Here is a 19140-nt window from a genome sequence, read left to right on the forward strand (position 1 = left end):
TCTATAAATATTCTTAATGTAATAATACTTGGTGGTCATAAGGATCTGTTTGGGGAAACCGGGGATCTGTACATAGGAAAAAATTACTAAGGATAGGCCTGCCCCACTTCCCAGACTGTGGTAAGAGTAGGTAAGTTAGTCTCTTTGTACTTCATTTTCCTCACCTTAAAGAGGGAATACATGAACTTACTCATAGAGTTGATGTGAGGATTAAATGAAATACAACATGTAAAGTGCACCAAGAACACAGTAAAATGCCAAGTTTTCGCTCTTATTGTTGTTGTAGTGGCCAGAAAGAGGTAAAAAGGAGCTGTAGCAGATGCCTCAAAGATGCAAATATTAACAGTCCTTGGTAGAGAAAGGGTGTGTTAAAAGCATGGAGATCTTCCAAACTGCACTTGAGCTATTTTCAAAGGGGCACAAAGCGTACAGTCAAAAGCTCCTTGCCTTTTGTCTTGGTATGAACCACAAGAGCTTGTGGAAGCGGGTGGGGTGCAAGTGGCAGGGGCTGAGACGACAGAAAAATAAGTGACTTTGAGGAGTGAGGCTGGATTTAGAAACATGAAAATCACCAGGCTTGCTGCCACATGCTTGAAATACGACTCTTGTTTTCCCTGTTAAGGAATTGATTTAAAATTTGCTCAGAAATTGATAAGATTACATTCAGCCATGTTTACATACCCTGCTTGACATGCAACAGTATTTAAATCTTATTAAAGATTGGAAATTAACTAATAATGGACTGACCTCTATCAGAAGGCAGAGTTTGGATTTAAAAGTTGATGTCAACAGTCTCAGAGTGGAGTTACAAGACTAGGTTACCTCCTGGCATTAGCACTTAAAGAGGTGTGAATTTGGTAACTCATTTCACCTCTGAAATGGTTTCATCAGCTGTGAAAAGGGGAAACTACCTAACAAGCTGTTGTTGAGATTAAGGTTATTTGTAACACCTTGAACATAAGAGACACATTTTCTATTTTGTGTAAATGGGAAAAGGTTGAAAAGTTATGGTGATATATTTAAACACTCTTTAAGTGTTACCAAATATGCTTGAATATGCACTGACATCAATTGCCTTAATGGACCTCACTATTCTCAACTAATATCAACGCTTTTAATAACAGCAATTATTTTGCTGACACATTTCCCTCTCCTCGCTGCATTTCTCAGCACCCCACACACTCAGATGCTTTACAATATTATTTCTTGAACACATTTTACCAACCTTACCTTGCTGGACACTAATGGACAATTGGATCGAGTTCAGAAAGTGTTCCTACAAACAGTGCCTTTTTGAGGTTTGCCCCGTATCTAGCTAGTGCTGCACTGTTAAGAGTTAACAGCAATTAACTCTTCAGGAAAGGCGCGCAATGCTCCTGTGCGATAGTTCAAGTGGTCTTTTTCATTCTGCTAACCGAGTTCACGTCCCCGCGAGAGAAAGCGTATTCCTCCTTCATTTAAACACAAGAGTCTCGATTCATTATTGGCGGTGCAACAGGGCGACTCCAACACCTGAGCAGCTAAGAACTTGGAACAGACTGGGACATGCCTGCGCGAGGCAGCAACCTTCCAGCCCTGGAAGTTTGTGAGTCTCTAATTGTAAAATCTGGAGTCACCTTGACCCTCCCCGGGGAGGTGGGGAAAGTTAGCCCTAGGCCGGAGGCGGGTAAGTAAAACCAAAGACAGAGAACTTTCGCGAGCAAAATACGCCGTCTCGTTTTCCTGTTTTCAGAGTAGCCCGAGACCCAGAGAGTTTAAGGGTGGCAAGAGCAGGTGGCAGGACTCCGCCCACCACAACGCTTCCCCGCCCTCAGCTCGCACGCTCCACTCCCTTCGTGAGGTCCCTCCTCTTAGGCGCGCGCGAAGAGTTGCAGCGCCGTGCATTCTGGGATTTGTAGTCTTGGAGCCGAGAGCCGCCTCAGGAAAAGCGACTCTGGCCTACATACCCCGTGGTGCCGTGCGGCGCTGGCCGCTCCCGGATGTGTGCCTGGCGCCGGAAGAGAAGACGGCCCCCCTCTCTCGGCCCGGCCATCTTGTGGGAAGAGCTGAAGCAGGCGCTCTTGGCTCGGCGCGGCCCGCTGCAATCCGTGGAGGAACGCGCCGCCGAGCCACCATCATGCCTGGGCACTTACAGGAAGGCTTCGGCTGCGTGGTCACCAACCGATTCGACCAGTTATTTGACGACGAATCGGACCCCTTTGAGGTGTTGAAGGCAGCAGAGAACAAGAAAAAAGAAGCCGGCGGGGGCGGCGTTGGGGGCCCCGGGGCCAAGAGCGCAGCTCAGGCCGCAGCCCAGACCAACTCCAACGCGGCAGGCAAACAGCTGCGTAAAGAGTCCCAGAAAGACCGCAAGAACCCACTGCCCCCCAACGTCGGCGTGGTTGACAAGAAAGAGGAGACGCAGCCGCCCGTGGCGCTTAAGAAAGAAGGTAAAGCTGTGGTAGAAGGTGGGGGAGACCCGGGATGGAGGGAAGGAACGAGGGGACTTTACGGCTACCACCTACTTCTGGAGTTCTAAGGGTCCGCGGGAGACTTTGCCGCCGATTTCCTCACGTTTCCTCCACACGACAAAAGCCAGGTCCCGCTAAGGTTCTGGGAGCGTGGTAGCCCCAAGTTCAAACCACCTGCAAGGATCCTGGAGCCATCCCCTTCCCGCTTCAGTTTCTGAGCGGAGGAGCGTGCTCTGGAGATAAGCTGCTCCTCGAGCGTGTTCGCGATCCTGGGAGGCTGTTGACTTCCCGCCGGATTCCTTGGCGGGCGAGCGCGTGGACCGAGGTTCGGGGAAGCTAGCCACTTGCTGAAGCTTTTGTAGTTACGGGGAAGTGTGGGGTCCACAGCTTCTTGCAGCACGGAGCTCTCCCGAGGCTGCTTTGAGGTGCGGTTGGCTTCTCTCCTGCCATCTTGTCCCACGATGGCGCGGAGTACCCCACTGAAAAGCTGGGGGGGGTCGGAGTTTGCACCTGAGCTAGTTCTGTGTCCTACGCTATCATACTGTGGAGCAAGCTGCTGTTCCAGGTGCCACATGTACTTTATTGCCCCCCCCCCCATCCCCTTAACTGTTAAAAACTATAAACTTGGAGTGAAGGAAGCTTTTGGGAAGAGACATTTTGTTACACTGTAGCAAGCAGAAGCGGGAATTCTGAACGAAGACCTGTTATTGCAGGAAATCCTGAGGCTCGTCCTCTGTCCCGTCACCCCTCCTCTCAGTATTTCAGTGGCCCCGCCTGGGCCTCGTGGTGAAATGAGTGCAGAGGCTGTCACAATGTTAGCCATGGCAGAGCTCCTTTGAGTCTGTAGCTTTTTCTCCACATGTGCATGAAGCATGCTCAGGACTCACTGGCCGGTCACAGTTGTCTTGGGGTTGATTTTTGCGTTCTCTTATTGCTGGTTTGTCTTCTGTGATGGATGAAAAAGCAAAAACAGTTGAGGATAAGAAAACGTACTCTATCGGTAGCAGGTAGGTGTAGTACTTAAGCTCTGAATCTTTGGAGTTGCCTTTTTATGTTGAAAGTTGAAATTGTTCTTCACTGCCACGTGCTCGTGAAAGTAGTAGTTTCTCATTTTAGTTGAATTGCATTCAACTAATTTTAAAAATCACAATTATGATTTATTATGATATTAGGCTTTGCTTTGGGATTTTTTTTTTTAATGCAGAACTTCTGTGATGCTTGGAATGAAGAACCTATGTGATGACTAAAACAAAACAATTCTTGTATTAAAATTACAGGGTGGGGAGAAGCACAATTTGGAGTGTTGGAAAGCATGTGTGCACATTGATTAGACCAAGTATCTATTTAATCTAAGTTTTAAAGCAACCTGTAGCACAGTGGAATAATTATTTAATTTATGTGTTGAGTAACAGAGACCTGTGTATTTACTATTTTTTGCTCAAGTTCACCCCCCTTGATCACTAATCCAAAAAAAGTGAAAAAATTGAGTCAAATATATAAATCAAAGTGTACCAGGTAAATGTGTTCACCCATTTTGAATGTTCAAAGCATGAAGATTGATTTAAACCCCTCAGTTGTTTTGATCATAAAGCCCACTTTTGAGGTAAGCTCTTAACCTCAAACCTAGTATTTTAGGTTACAAAGTTATGGAATTACTTCATAAATTTGTAACCAGGACTGAGTTCACACTCTGTACACTTTCCTTAGGAAAACTTCCATATTAGCTGTCAACATTTTCTTCAGATCAGCAATACATTGCACTCACTTGTTAACCTTAAATTGCATAAAACACAAGCATATAAATATAGGAAAAGTGCTGAATGAAAAAGATTTCAGATCCCTCCTACCTGTCAGTTGATGTTGTGGGCATTGGAGAAGGATAGACCTGTAAACTGTCTCCCTGCCTCTTGCAGTGGGAAGAATTGCTACCTAATCATGTGTTCTTTGCCTTTGGATGATAAGTCCTGGCAAATGCTAGAAGTATCTTAGATATGTATTTCGTATTTTATGAGTTTCATAGCTTGTCCATTTGAAGAATTTGAGAGCTGACACAGAACATCGCTAAGAGTGTAGACTAAGGTGTTTTTTAGTTTAGTTTGGTTTTTTTTTTTTTAATTGAAAGCCTGGAATCTACTGCAGATCAAATGAGTTTGCAAGTGCAGATAAGAGGGTAAGAAAAGTTTGAATTTTTAAAAATATCTGTCATTGGGTGAATTTATTTAGTAAATTTTTTAGGTTCTGTAAGCATAATAATGAATATTGGGTGGGGAAGGAAGCCATTGTTCATTTGGGTGTGTTTGGCTTGTTGAATATCATTATTAAAAGACTGGTTCCATAGCTCCACCCCAATACACTATACCTGTGACAGCATTTGTTTAAGATGCCTTACAATCTAACATTTGTGGTTTACCCTGAGAGTTTATGTGGATTGGACCTTAAAATTTTATTTAAGAGTTTGATATTTACCATTTGAATTTAGTTACAAGCAACTGAATGATTGGGTGCATTCTGGTGGTGGTCACTTTCTTAGAAAGAATCAGTGAATCAACTTAAGATCCTGTTACAAAACCAATTCCTCAGCTGCTTTTTGACTCGGGCAGAAATTATGGTTTAGGAGTTTAGGCATACCTGAAATTTTACAGTCATGAATTTAATCTACTTGAGGCCACTGATAATGCATATTGGTTGCCTTTGTGGGCCACTGACACAGGAAAAAACTAATGGGGAAATGAGTAAATGTTTTAGCCATCACCTAGTGATGGTTTTTATTTCTTAAATACTGTTTTTAAAGGGATCTATGTGTGTGTGGTTTTTAAAGATTCTTCGGAAACAAAGATACTTGTAAGGGCAAACAAAGAAAGCTCTCCATTTATAATAATGAAATGATTGGACTATTTCCTGGTGGTTGCATAGCAGTATTTTTTTTTCTCAGTGTGTGTCCCTGTGAATGGATATGGATGGATACATATGTGAATACATACCATAATTAAGAGAGGAAAATGATACTTTTTTTCTGGTTAATTAGGTGTTTGAAACAATGAAGATGTAGTCCTCTGTGCCATTTGTTTTCCTATCAGTTTTGTAATTTCATAGAAATTAGTTTTATTTCCTCCAGATTATGTAAAATAAAGTAGGTGGCCTTCACTGTTTTCTGAGGGTCCTTATCTGGTGAGTGTGTTGATTTGCTTCAGTGTTGACTAATGAATGGCTACTGGTGTTAATCTTTGGTATCTTGAAAGCCACTATGTATCATATGCCTAAAATTTCTAAAAGTGGGAATTTTAAATTAAGGGATTGTGGCATCTTGAAAAGTGAGAGGAATAATGGCTACCCTGATGACTTAACAAGTCAGTTACAGGAATGCTTGGGGAGGGAGTGGGATATGATTTGGCAAACTAAATAGAAGTTTGAAACAAATTTATTGTCTTTAAATAGGAATTTCTCTGAAGTACTTTTATACTTTATAGAGATGCCCACTTGCCAGTTTCAGCAGCAAGTGCTGGATAGTGGATTGAAAGAATAGCAACTTTTTTTTTCTTTTTTTGTTTTTCGGTAGTCTGCCTAATTTTTTGTGTTGCAAAAACACTGTGCTTATGCAGGTTATTTATCATTTTAGGAATAAGACGTGTTGGAAGAAGACCTGATCAACAGCTGCAGGGTGAAGGGAAAATAATTGATAGGAGACCAGAAAGGCGACCACCTCGTGAACGGCGATTTGAAAAGCCACTTGAAGAAAAGGGTGAAGGAGGAGAATTTTCAGTTGATAGGCAAGATTTTTTAATTCATATTTGTCAGTTTATAGAGTCATATATTAACACAAAGCTATAAATTGGGCATAATTTGCCAGGTGGCAGTGTGGCTGGTTACATTGATCAGTTTTTTAGAGAAATGTCTGAGTGTATGCATTGTTTTACTATGAACATTTTGGTGACAGTTTTTAGTGTTCAGTCTTGGACTTCTTGTAATGAAATACTTCTATCAAATCAGTGGATAATTTCTTTTCCTTACTGTCCCCAGATGTTGTTAGCAGGAAAGTCCTGTTGGATAATTGTTTATAGGAAAACAGATGACTTGTGCACATTAGATGCATTTATTTTTATTTTGAAGTGTATTGGTGAGGTGTAGTGGTTTTACTGGATTATAATGCAAAATGAATAACCATGAAAAAGTATAGGCACTGGCAGTAGAGTTTTAGAGAAAGCAAAAATTTCTCGTCTGCGGGGAGCTTCCTAGTTCTGATTTCTGTGTTTGGAAGTAGATTGTTTTGAATTTTCTGAAACGTGTTTAACCACTGCATTATTAGCCAGTAAATATGTTTTTGCATTTGAGTCTTTGGATGAATTTTCCTTATTTTTTTTTTTTTTTTCTGGAAACCTTGGAGGAGGTATATAATATATTTTTATTTGTTGTAGACCGATTATTGATCGGCCTATCCGAGGCCGTGGTGGTCTTGGAAGAGGTCGAGGAGGCCGTGGACGTGGAATGGGCCGAGGAGATGGATTTGATTCTCGTGGCAAACGTGAATTTGATAGGCATAGTGGAAGTGATAGATCGTAAGTCTTATATAGGTTTTGATTATATTTTTACATGTGAATTTGCTTCCTTAATTAGACAAAATTTGAATGTCTAGAATTAAAGAGTACTATGTTAACTCAGTTTTGTTAGTTCTTTTTCACATTACAGTGGCCTGAAGCACGAAGACAAACGTGGAGGTAGCGGCTCTCACAACTGGGGAACTGTCAAAGATGAATTAACGTTGGTATTCTGAATTTTTAAAATAATGCTTAAATAAGATTCTATACTTTATTAGAGTTTTATCTATACCTATTAAGTTTTACTTGTCCTAGGAGAAGAACAGATGCTCTCATCTGAGAGCTACTTCTTTATACTATCTTGTTGGATGTATTTGAATACAATATGTCAAATGACCAATTTTTCTATATTTTAATATATGTGATGTTAATTTTTCTTTTCATATGGCAGTGTAGCTTTTCAAACCCTACGTTTAAGTTATTTGGGTATGCTGATTTCCTGTATGTTTTTAATAGTTCCTTTTCTAGCTGTTGACCCGTGTGGTCATTAGAAAAGTTTGATAGGCTGTTGAAACTTTGTTTTTGAGCAAGCTACTCTGTCCTGCTACTTTTTGAATAAAGTACTTGAACTATAACTTGGAATTAGTATGCATTTTTAAGTTATTTTCTGTTAGGTCTACTGGGAAGTTTAGTAAGAAAAGATTGTTAGGGAATGTGAAGACTTTAAAACATTTTTGTATAAAGAATTCTTCAGCTACATGTAAATGGACCTAGATGCTTTTCTTTTTCTTTTTTCCTTAGAGAGTCCCCAAAATACATTCAGAAACCAATATCTTATAATTGCAGTGACTTGGATCAATCAAATGTGACTGAGGAAACACCTGAAGGTGAAGAACATCCAGTTGCAGACACTGAAAATAAGTAAGTGGTTTTATGTGTACTGGTAATGCCCCAGCATTGCAATCAGTTTGGGTTTTTACCAAGAAAAGAGCATGCAGGTTTAATGCTACTATTTGATGGTTTTTAACCAGAGACTTTAGTGGTGCCCCAATCCCTCAAATAGTATCTATTTAGAGGACTGCTTTACACATTTTTATATTGGACTATAATGGTTTGAAAAATAGAAATGGATATTTCTATTTGAAATTACCATTGTTGTCTTTTAAAAGATAAGGAAAATGCATATTTTACAGTATGAACAGTAATACTTGTTCACCTTGAGAACAAAAATTAACTGTTTAACCTGAGAATGGAGAATAGGAAAAAGATGCCCTGCATTTTATTTAGCTATACTTTATGTGGTAGACAAGTTATAATGAATAATACTAGTGATGATAGCTGTCTAGAGACATTGAATAGGTGGAAGCTAAAACTGGGGGTTTCTGAAAATTAGACCAAATGGTTGACATAAGAGAATTGTAGTATTTAGAATGCATAGGTGGTAGTACTTTGGAGTCTATGTAAATTTTATTCCAAAATAGTTTAAAACTAGAAAATGTGACCATTTTAAAATTGGTTTCTCTGTCTCTGAAGGCTTCCCCCACTCCCCCCTATAGAATTTGGAACATAGCGTTATTGTCTTGTTTTTAAATGTATGAGGAGAGCAAGAGCCAGAATATGTTACTAATTTACTGGCTTTCTTAATCCTTTTCATTTTCTGAGTTTTTTAGATATAAGACTTGGTTTTGAAGTCTTCATTCAAGGGTGAAAGAATTGTAAAGGTTCAAGTTATGCTGGTGGAAATAACTTACTGCCTTCCTCTAGTTTCCATCAACCCAAGCAGAAGTTACATGCCAGTCATTTATTATATATAGTAATATGGCTTAAAGTCTGGAATTGCCAGTTATTTAGGGTTTCTGTAATTGCCAGTTATTTAGGGTTTTTGTTTATGTAGAGAAGGCTAGCCCACGAGTGGGGGAGGGGCAGAGGGTGAGGGAGAGCCAGAATCCCAAGCAGGCTCCACAGTCGGCAGAGCCTGACATGCGACCGTGAGATCATGACCTGAGCCAAAATCAAGAGTTGGATGCTTAACCCACTGAGCCACCCAGGCACCCTGGGTTTGTGTAATCTTAATCAGAGTATATTTAAATCAGTCAGAGAGGGGATGCTTTTCTTCTTTTTCTCCAAAAGTTGCGCCTACAGTGAACCATTATTGGTAATAGTATCATATTCCATGGGTTTGTTTGAAGAAAGAATAATAATTTACTATTAGAGTAGATAAACATACATGGTATTAAGTGATCTATTACACTTGGGGTAATATAAATTTCACTTATATGAAACTATGAAATCATAATTTTGAGTGGTAAAACTGTTTATCGGAAGAAATTAATGTATTGATAGTGTATTGCAAGCAAATCTTTCGCTCAGGACCCAGGAATACAATTGAGGGTATTTGGGCTAAAGAAGATCAAGATTATGATATTAGAGCAGGGGAGAATCTGAATATAGTATTCCATCTTATATGTGGAAGTATAAATTTAGGAAGCATAGCTTTGATTAAGAGTCACAGGCTGACTTTGATTAACTCCCTTATATTTAGTTCCCAGAGCCTTTATTTTATTTCATTTGATCGTTACAACAACCCTTGAAGGTAGAGGTCATGATCTCATGACGTGGTAAAGGTATGCTGAGTTCTATTCTTGGCTGTGTCATGACTTGGGAGTAACTAGGATCTTTTTTTGATCCTTAGTTTTCTCATTTGCAAAGTGACAAGAGTTGGATTTGATATTGCTAGCCAAGGTACCATTTATTAAGTGTAAACTTGGTACAGGAAATTTTAAGATAGGATATGTCGAACAGTGAAAAGTAGCATGGAAGGGAGATAGATATTTGAGCTCTCAGGCTAACTGAGTCACCTGCTATCTTTGGAAGGAAGCAAGGCTCCCAAAATAGCAAACAACTTGTTTGGTGACAATTACAAGTTGAGATTAGACTAAAATAATGGATTCCTAGGCCCATGCTTTGTTTTTGAAAAAAAGGGAAAGGATAGTATATAATAGTTCTAACTAATTTAGTATGAAGTTTTGAAATTGGTGTGTTTTGTGGAAGGTTCCAGTATTGGTGAAGCTGCAGTTTCCTGTCCATGTCAGGTTGATTTGAAAGTTTGGAGTATACAGGATTTTGGATTTATAGGTGTACTTGGCTTTTAAAATTGTTTTGCTATGAGCGTTAGTTGATAAAGGATAGAGGAATAGTCCTTTTATATTCTACAATATGAGTCCTGGTTGTTCAGTCATCCTAGATGATTGCCTTTATTTTTGTTATAAGTTCTATATTGTGGGAAATTAGGAAAATTAAAAAGTGTTTTAGGAGAAGCTAAGCCTAATATTTTAATCACATAAGGGTATGTATGGTTTTAAAGAAGTATGTTTTTAAGAAATGTGTATTTTAGGTAAAGATAATTCAAAATTGTATATTCCTCAGTTATCCATGCTTTCACTAATTCAACAAGTACTGAATTCTAGCCTCCACCAAGTTACATGTTAAACTTTGGGTTACAAAGAGGGCTGGGGTCTTCTTGTCCTTGAGTAGTCTCTTAAAGATTACCAACTAGTCAAGATTAGCTGCTTCCTTATAATTGTAAATTAGGATTTTATCAGCTTTAAAAGAACTACCAGCTATAAAACAAATATGTTTTCACAGGGAGAATGAAGTTGAAGAAGTAAAGGAAGAGGGTCCAAAAGAAATGACTTTGGATGAGTGGAAAGCTATTCAAAATAAGGACCGGGCAAAAGTAGAATTTAATATCCGAAAACCAAATGAAGGTGCTGATGGGCAGTGGAAGAAGGGATTTGTTCTTCATAAGTCAAAGAGTGAAGAGGTAAAATTAAGTTTTGTGGTGTTTGGGAATGTTCAGATGTGTATTGAATTGTATTTATACTTTTTAAAAATATGACATGGGTAATCTGTTTTTAGAAAACCTTTACCTAGGATCATTTGGGGTAGATAAACTTTCAAAAAGGAAATAAATTGCATTACCATATGTTTCAAGAAAAGTAGTCCTTCAATCAGTCCACAATGTATCTAATGTGGTTTTGTTTTTTTCCTAAAAAGCAGTTAGTTGTGTATCATAAAATTAGTGTCTTAGAAATAAGGTAGGTCTTTTCAGAGTTGTGCTAATATTTAAAATGTCTTGCCTAACTGGGAATCAGATGAAAGATTTGCATATTCATGTGGTTTAATCTAAAATAAATTAGTGGCTTCATTATTAAATTTTTCAAATTCTGCCTGTGCCATTTATAATGATCAAGACTCTTCAAAAAATGTTTTCCTTTACTGAGGATTGATGTCTTACAGGAACCAGCAAATTGGTTTACTAACAAAAATATTTGAGAAAGGCATGTTGGTGGTTTTTGATTTGGTAACAATCATAGGAGCGGGTTCTTAGAGGAATGGCCCATTGCCACATGATTTAGGGCTTGTACAAGTGTGAGATTTTGATTATAAAGTTAAGTTGAAATGTTTTCGTTACTAAGGCAACTTGCAATAAAAAGATTCGGTAAGATACTGCATCTTAATTTTCTAAACAAATAGCTGTGAAACAAACTTGGAAACATTTTGAAATAAAGGTTGAAGAGACTTAAATATTCTGGGTTTAGAGATGATTTTTTTAGCATTGACTCCATAAAAATAAAATGGGGACTTAAGTGCCAAGTCCTGTAGGGAAAAAAAAAACTTTTTGCTTCATTTGAATGCCTTTGGTTATTTTTTTTGTAATTTTTGCAGATAAAGTTGTGTATTAGGGTTAAGCAAATAGGATTCCTGATTAAAAAAACCATGAAAGTTCATCTTGGAGAGGTTGTTAATTTGTACTAATTATTAAACTGCTTACGTTAAAATGGGTAAGATTTACTTAGGCAACTTGACAAAATGATTTGTAACTTTTTTGGGGTCCCAATAGAACTTTTCTCTAGAACAAGACACACATACACAAAATACTGATCTATTTTACATGATTCATGAATACCCTGAAATCTCTCATGCATTTTACAGACCTTGGGTTAGGTATGGTAGTTTTAAGTACTATTTTACGTTGAACTTTTCAAAAATAATTACACAAACTGATGTATATGATTAGAAATTTTTGAAAATTAAGTTGTGAAATTTGTTATGAATAACTTTGAAACCAGGACATGTTTGTTATCAAACCACTTTTATGTGTTTGGATCCTTTTTGTTCATGTTGCTTTTGTGATGTGGGAACCTGTTTAGATCTGGCCTTATTGACATATATGGTCTTGCAGTTTATGTATAGGTCTTCAAGATTGTTGTAGTACATTTTAAGTGCTCTTTCTCTTTTACATATCCTAATCCTCACAACAAACTAGTAGTTAGGAAAAACAAGAAACTTTAGAAATGGAAAACTGAATTAGGTTGTTAATTGACAGCTGAAGTCAGAGCTCTTAGTTCCTGATTATCCTTCATGGTTCTAGAAAAAAAACTGCAGATTTGTTCTAGCTGCTTTAAAGGGATGTGCCCTGAATATCCAGACTTTGTCTTTATTAGTGTAGTACAACCTTTGAGGTGCTTCAGTAGGATATCAGTTAGGCTTTTTTGCTTCTGTGCTCTAGAAACTTATAAAACACTTCTAATTAATGAATTGATACTGTTGCTTTGCAGTAGCAAATGTTTAAAAATTAAGCAATTCGTATATATAATTGACTTTAATTTGCCAGTTGTTTTGTGGATTTACATTTAAACATTAACTTAAATGGATATTCTAAAAAGAACCTTCTACTGCCTTTTAGATTAGGTTGGCCTAGCACTGAGGAATGACAATTTGGATATTAGACAATTAGAGGGGTGAAAACATAGATATAACTACAAAATTTACTTCTACTTTAAAGGGTAGTTAACAGTTGTAGTGTTACAACATTTAGAAAGAACAAAATGTTCATTGTTCCTTCAGAAAAGGATTGTACCTGTATTTAGAAATACTAAAACATACTTTTCAAGTAGTATAAGAAAAGTTTCCAACTAGAAGATTAACACCCATTCATCCCGGGGCGCCTGTGTGGCTCAGTCAGTTAAGCATCCAACTTCGGCTCTGGTCATGATCCCACGGCTTGTGAGTTCAAGCCCCGCATCCGGCTCTGTGCTGACAGCTCAGAGCCTGGAACCTGCTTCGGACTCTGTGTCTCCCTCTCTATCTCCCCCTCCCCTGCTTGCGCGCGCTCTCTCTCGCTCTCTCTCAAAAGTAAACATTAAAAAAATTAAAACACATTCATCCCAAACATATAAGAAGAAATTAAGAATTAAACAGTGTAAAATTCTCTGGCTTTTGTTTTGTTTTGCAGAGTGGGTGGTATACCTTATACATAAATACAGAGGAGGATCTGGATTCCACAAACATGTTGACTTTAAGGTTACCTGGCTATATTTAAGGCTTGGATTTATTTGTGCTTAGCTTTCAAGGTTCCCTGATGTAAAGTTGTGTTTCATTTGAATCTGTGGTTCTCCAGTTTATAGGGAAGAACATATAGTTGTACATGAACAGAAAAGCATTCTGAGAAGTTTATATGTGACTTCTTTTCCCAAGTCATACTTGGAAGAGTACAGAGCCAGAGTTCTCTTCATAACTTAAAAAGGGATTCAGTTATCACCAGTAGAAACCTTACATCTATCCAGAAGTCTTCATCTGAAGGACACATATCATTTTTGATATATTCACACAAAGTGCAGATTGGATTTTGGTCTTTTTAAAAGAAAGTTAATTATTTAGAAATTAGTGGTGTTGCTTTCCTATTAATCATCCCATGGCCCACTCTTAATTTTTTAGGCTCATGCTGAAGATTCGGTTATGGACCATCATTTCCGGAAGCCAGCAAATGATATAACGTCTCAGCTGGAGATCAATTTTGGAGACCTTGGCCGCCCAGGACGTGGTGGCAGGGGAGGGCGAGGTGGCCGTGGGCGTGGTGGACGTCCAAACCGTGGCAGCAGAACTGACAAGGTAATTTTAAGACTTCTTTAAGTAATTTGAAGACCTCTCTTTGGTAAATCAGTGCCCTATGTCCATTTTGGGGATATGAATAGAAGAAGAAAAAAGAAGTAGACAGACATACCTTCAAGAAACTACATTTTAGGCTATATTTTTGTTTAAAGTATTTAAAGTGATTGAATTGTGCTGCTAGTAAAATTATCACTTTGTTCAGTACTTATTAGGTGCTGGTCATGGTGCTGTGCTAGGCATTTTAGGTACTTAATTCTTGTTACCACACTGACATCCCTGTTTTACAGAAGGAGAAATTTAGATACAGGGAACCAGGTTAACTCTTGGCCTTTGCTAAGGTCTACTTGAAATGCCAGCCTCTTCCTTTGCCTTGACTCTTTGCTGCTTTTTTTAGTTCTCAGCTAAATGTTAACATTAATAATATTTGTGTCCATAATTGTGTGACACAAGATGATATTGTCACTTTTTTTTACTATAGTGTGAAAGCTGGAATTCATTTATGTCCTAGTTTTATAATCTAATGCCTTGCACAGTGTGTGTGACATGAAACAAGTTCTTAAGAAATATTTTGATAGAAGCCCTACTAACTGATGAATTTGAACTCTGATTTGTTTGATGCCAAAGTATCATGACTAGATATTATTAAACTAAAGTATTAGAGGTAATACTTGGGTTAAGTTAGTTCTTTGTCTCTAATGGTGTGGCTAGGAAACAACAATGATGCCTTCCTGAATTCTCAACACCTGATGTGCAAATTGGAGACCCATTTACTTGATTTAGTCTGTCAGTGTTTGATTATAGTGGTAGATTAGTATAACAGATTTTATGCTTGTCCATAATGGATGATAATTTCTTGTTTCTTCCTCTGACATCTGGTTTTTTTAAAAAGATCACTGTTGTGTATATGGGCTCTTTCAACACATTTCTGTTGTTATTTGTACTTTATAAATAGCAGTTGGGTCCCTTTCTAACACTGATGAATGTGCTGCTTAAATCATTTTATGTAACAAGTTTCTTAGCCTGCTTTCAAATTGATGCCATTCATATTGAGCAAGGGAGGAAAAAATTACTAAACAACAGAGTAAGAATTCCACACACATATTCCATGTGAGTCTACTTGTGTGATTTATTAGAAAACTAAACCCATGGTATTATTAAGCAAGTTTTATAGGTTTTGATAAAAACTTAGGACAAGGCTCATTGTAAATATTTATAGTTTTATTCTGCTCCATAACTTTGACTTTTAAGTAAAGCTTTTGCCACATTTTACTTAGTATTTTATTTAACCTCATGATTTTTTAGAGTTGTGTGTCTGAATGTAGACACTGGCAATCCAAGATTCTAGAATTGTTCATTTTGGTTTCTTTCTTTTTCAGTCAAGTGCTTCTGCTCCTGATGTAGATGACCCTGAGGCATTCCCAGCTCTGGCTTAACTGGATGCCATAAGACAACCCTGGTTCCTTTGTGGACCCTCCCATCTGAGGTTTTGCATGCTTAAGGATCCCAAACGACTTAAGAATTTAAAAAAAAAAAAAAAAAAAGACTGTCATTCATACCATTCACACCTAAAGACTGAATTTTATCTGTTTTGAAAATGAACTTCTCTCGCTACACAGAAGTAACAATATGGTAGTCAGTTTTGTATTTAGAAATGTATTGGTAGCAGGGATGTTTTCATAATTTTCAGAGATTATGCATTCTTCATGAATACTTTTGTATTGCTGCTTGCAAATATGCATTTCCAAACTTGAAATATAGGTGTGAACAGTGTGTACCAGTTTAAAGCTTTCACTTCATTTGTGTTTTTTAATTAAGGATTTAGATGTTCTCTCAATTACAAACTGGTTTTAAATATTGGACATAATATCAGTTTTAATACCTGCTTTGCATTTTCACACATGGTCAACTGGGTCATGTAAACTTTGATTTGTCAAATTTTATGCTGTGTGGAATACTAATACTACTTTATGTATTTTAACTTAGTTTTAATATTTTCATTTCTGGGGAAAATCTTTTTTCACTTCTCATGATAGCTGTTATATATGCTAAATCTTTATTTACAGAACTATCAGTACTTGAACAAATTCAAAGCACATTGGTTTATTAACCCTTGCTCCTGCATGGTTCATTAGGTTCAAATTTATAATTGATTGACAATTTCACCTATATTTGCTTTTAAAATGTGTGACTGTCCCCCATTTTAAAAACCAAACTAGACACCTTGTTGGTGAAGGTTTAAGCTACTTGTTGGTACACATCCTATCAAGTGAAGTAGTTTTATGGGTGTTGGGTTTTTTCCTCTCCAAAGGGTGGGTGGAACAAGTTGATTTGGCTACTGCGTACTACTTAAACTGTTCTGTAAAATAAGTGTCTGGCCACTCAGTATGATCTGTGTGTGGAAGGTCCCAAATCAAAATTGTTCTTCCATAATCAACAGCCTTTTAACCCTTGCTTTTTTCTTAAGAAACCAAAGGGCACTGGTTTGTATGGTAAGATTGGGGGGGGGCGGGGTATGTTAATTTTTGGAATTTGGAGAGCAGACAGCTTTACTTTATAAGGTTGGAACAGCAGCACCGTCCTTGAAATATACACCAAAAATCTTAGTGTTTCTGAATTTCCTATATTGCTATTAATTTTGGTCTTAAGTTGATAGATGACTGTTCCACAGAAAGTGACAAGTAAGTATCTTTTACCTCTTCCTCAGAAAATTAGGTTAATGGGTTCCTTGAATGGGAGGATCACCACATACATGGAGAGAATTCTCAACAAACAGATCAGATATTCTAGGATTTTTTTTTTTTTGTCACATTTATTGGTAAACAGGAAAGGAACTTAATGTACAGTTTTAAAGATCTTTTGTCACTCAGTATTTTCTACCTGTGTATGGTAATGTCCAATTTTAAAAATACTGAAGATCTTAAATCAGAATGTCTGCTATTTAGCTGATTAATTCTCCCATATACTTCTAAAAGAGAAATTGTACAGTACAAGAGTTATTCATTTGGATTAGATTTATAATCTAGTTACCTGTTAGTTTGACATCTTAGGAAGGAGGTAATTGGTTTTTAATGATGCATAAACTTGTGCTGGTGTTTTGGATCTTATGATGCTGAACGTGTTCTGCACTGGTGCTAATGTCTAATATAATTTTATATTTACAAACATACCTGCTACCCAGAGGCAAGTATTAATTTAGTCCTTATGGACTATTGACCCCTCTTGAGATTGCAACATACACCCTCCTAAATCATTGTGGTTAGACTTCCAAGTTCCTTAAACTTGTTTCTGGACGTGTAATGTTTGTAAACCTTGATTTTTAGCAACATATAGAAAACACCTCCTATTAAAAACACTTCACAAGTTCTACTTAGTGTCAGCCATTGCTGGCATTCTGTCACTGTAGAATACAGCAATATCTGGTATGTTGCAAGCTTTCAAGATAGCCTGAACTTTAAAAAGTTGGTCCATTAGTTGTATCTGATGGATGTAAATTTGCCTCCTAGTTCACTTTGTGTCAAGAGCTAAAACTGTGAACCTAACTTTCTCTTATTGGTGGGTAATAACTGAAAATAAAGATTTTATTTTCATGCTCACTTCTTAAAAGTCATGAAAACAAATAGGAGCCCATTTATCGTTATGTGTTTTCTGACCTGTGTGTGCACCCCCAAAATAATCATTTCCCCCCCTTATATTTAGATTTTGTTTATGTGGGGTTTTTGTTAAACCAGGCTGTTGGATCACATTTGGAAGGGATACCTATTTCAATTAGAAAGTTGAATTCTTAACTTGTAAAATGAATTTCAAGGATTAACAGGACAATTGGCATTTCTTTTAGCAAATCACATTTTGAGTGTGAAAGTTTATCATACTGAATACCACTTTTTTTTTTTTAAACAAATGATACAATACTAAAAATCCCTTAATACAGGTCTCTAAATAATAGTGATCCCTGACTGAATGTTGTAGTAAACTTTTATCTTGGTGCTTTTACATGGGAATAATGCCAGAGTTGATACTTATTACTAAGACATTTTCAGCTTGCATTCACATAATTGGGATTTAGTTTATTTTTTAGTTTAATAGTCTTTTGAGACTTGTGTGGAATTAGGAAAGATTTTAAAATGTAGTAGGTACTACACTTCAGTTATTTAGTTTTATTTTAAACATGGAAGCAGGACACATCTCTAGGGTTGTAAATATATTTGGGGCTTATTTCTTGGTATAGGTTTGAAGGGAGACTATGAAGTACTCATTCTAATTGTATTATTTTTCCAATTGCTAGAGATCATTGCACTGAAATAGGAAAATTTTATTGTGCCATTAGGAAGTTTCATACAAAATCTAAATAATGTGTATTGGATATTTAAAACACATCTTTAAGAGCACTAGCATTACGTGGAAGGAACCAAAAATATTAAAAGGTTAAAACACAAGTGTGAAGCTCCTGGAACCTGAATGATTGTGACTTTAAGGTAAGATTATATCAGGTATATTAATGGATAGCTGTCCCAACTTTGAAGGAACTAGTATAGCAAATTCTAGGGCTTTCCAATACACGTAAATTCTACTTTCTAAAGAAAGTAAATTAATACCTAAAAAGTAGATTATAACCCATATTTTTCTAATTCTGAAATTAACCTGTGTTTAGCAAGTCTAAACATAAGTCCCATTTCCAAATTAGCCGGAGAAGGCCCAAAATGTGATTACTAGTATGCTTTACAGAGTAATAACAACTTGTAAAATGATCTCTTACCAAAGTTTCAGACCTAGAAATTAGTGAAATAATTCATTAACATGATTTACAAAACTGTCAAAGTTTATCATTAAGATGTTTATTAAGTGGCAGATTTTAGAAATTTGGGTTCAGTTCCTTTTTGCTCAGCCTAGGTTTACCTTGGACATGTCCTCAACTTAAATCCTATGTGATTTTTAAGTGAGGTAAATATGAAGGTTGTAGGAGGAGTGATTGAAGTAAGCCTGTTTCAGGCTGAGAGGAATTCACTAGATCAAAGAATATAGAGAAAAATTGTAACTAAAGGATGAGAAGTTTAATTTCATAAAATGGTTATGATATAAAGATACATTATTACTATCAAGATTTTGGCTTCAGGGAGATAGTTAACATTGGAAATGAGTGGAAATAAGCTAGGAGTCCACAGACTTCAGCCTGTGGCCTGCTTTTGTACAGTTGAGCAAAGAATGAC

General features: G+C 37.1%; 1 protein-coding gene across 4 annotated transcripts; it reads left to right on the forward strand.

The window, feature by feature from the left end:
• The first annotated feature begins 1999 nt into the window (after positions 1-1999).
• Positions 2000-17529, forward strand: SERBP1 (SERPINE1 mRNA binding protein 1). Of its 4 annotated transcripts, none has more exons than XM_058717032.1 (8): positions 2000-2429; positions 6067-6217; positions 6863-7003; positions 7116-7205; positions 7784-7903; positions 10628-10805; positions 13763-13936; positions 15313-17529. In XM_058717032.1, the coding sequence occupies exons 1-8, from the start codon at positions 2117-2119 to the stop codon at positions 15367-15369; spliced, it is 1224 nt and encodes a 407-aa protein (XP_058573015.1). In that variant the 5' UTR covers positions 2000-2116; the 3' UTR covers positions 15370-17529. The 4 variants fall into 4 exon arrangements, with proteins under 4 accessions (XP_058573015.1, XP_058573017.1, XP_058573019.1 ...); XM_058717034.1 differs by having other exon boundaries at positions 7134-7205; XM_058717036.1 differs by having other exon boundaries at positions 7134-7205; positions 7829-7903.
• Positions 17530-19140: the final 1611 nt, after the last annotated feature.

The sequence above is a fragment of the Neofelis nebulosa genome, chromosome 2 (genome assembly GCF_028018385.1).
Source record: "Neofelis nebulosa isolate mNeoNeb1 chromosome 2, mNeoNeb1.pri, whole genome shotgun sequence".
Taxonomy (NCBI): Eukaryota; Metazoa; Chordata; class Mammalia; order Carnivora; family Felidae; genus Neofelis; species Neofelis nebulosa.

Bases quoted from the DNA above. Each gene is read 5' to 3' on its own strand.
- SERBP1 (XM_058717032.1), top strand. From the start codon at position 2,117: ATGCCTGGGCACTTACAGGAAGGCTTCGGCTGCGTGGTCACCAACCGA. The intron at 2,430-6,066 runs GTAAAGCTGTGG...TTATCATTTTAG, and splicing joins CGTGGCGCTTAAGAAAGAAG to GAATAAGACGTGTTGGAAGA. The intron at 7,206-7,783 runs GTTGGTATTCTG...TTTTTTCCTTAG, and splicing joins ACTGTCAAAGATGAATTAAC to AGAGTCCCCAAAATACATTC.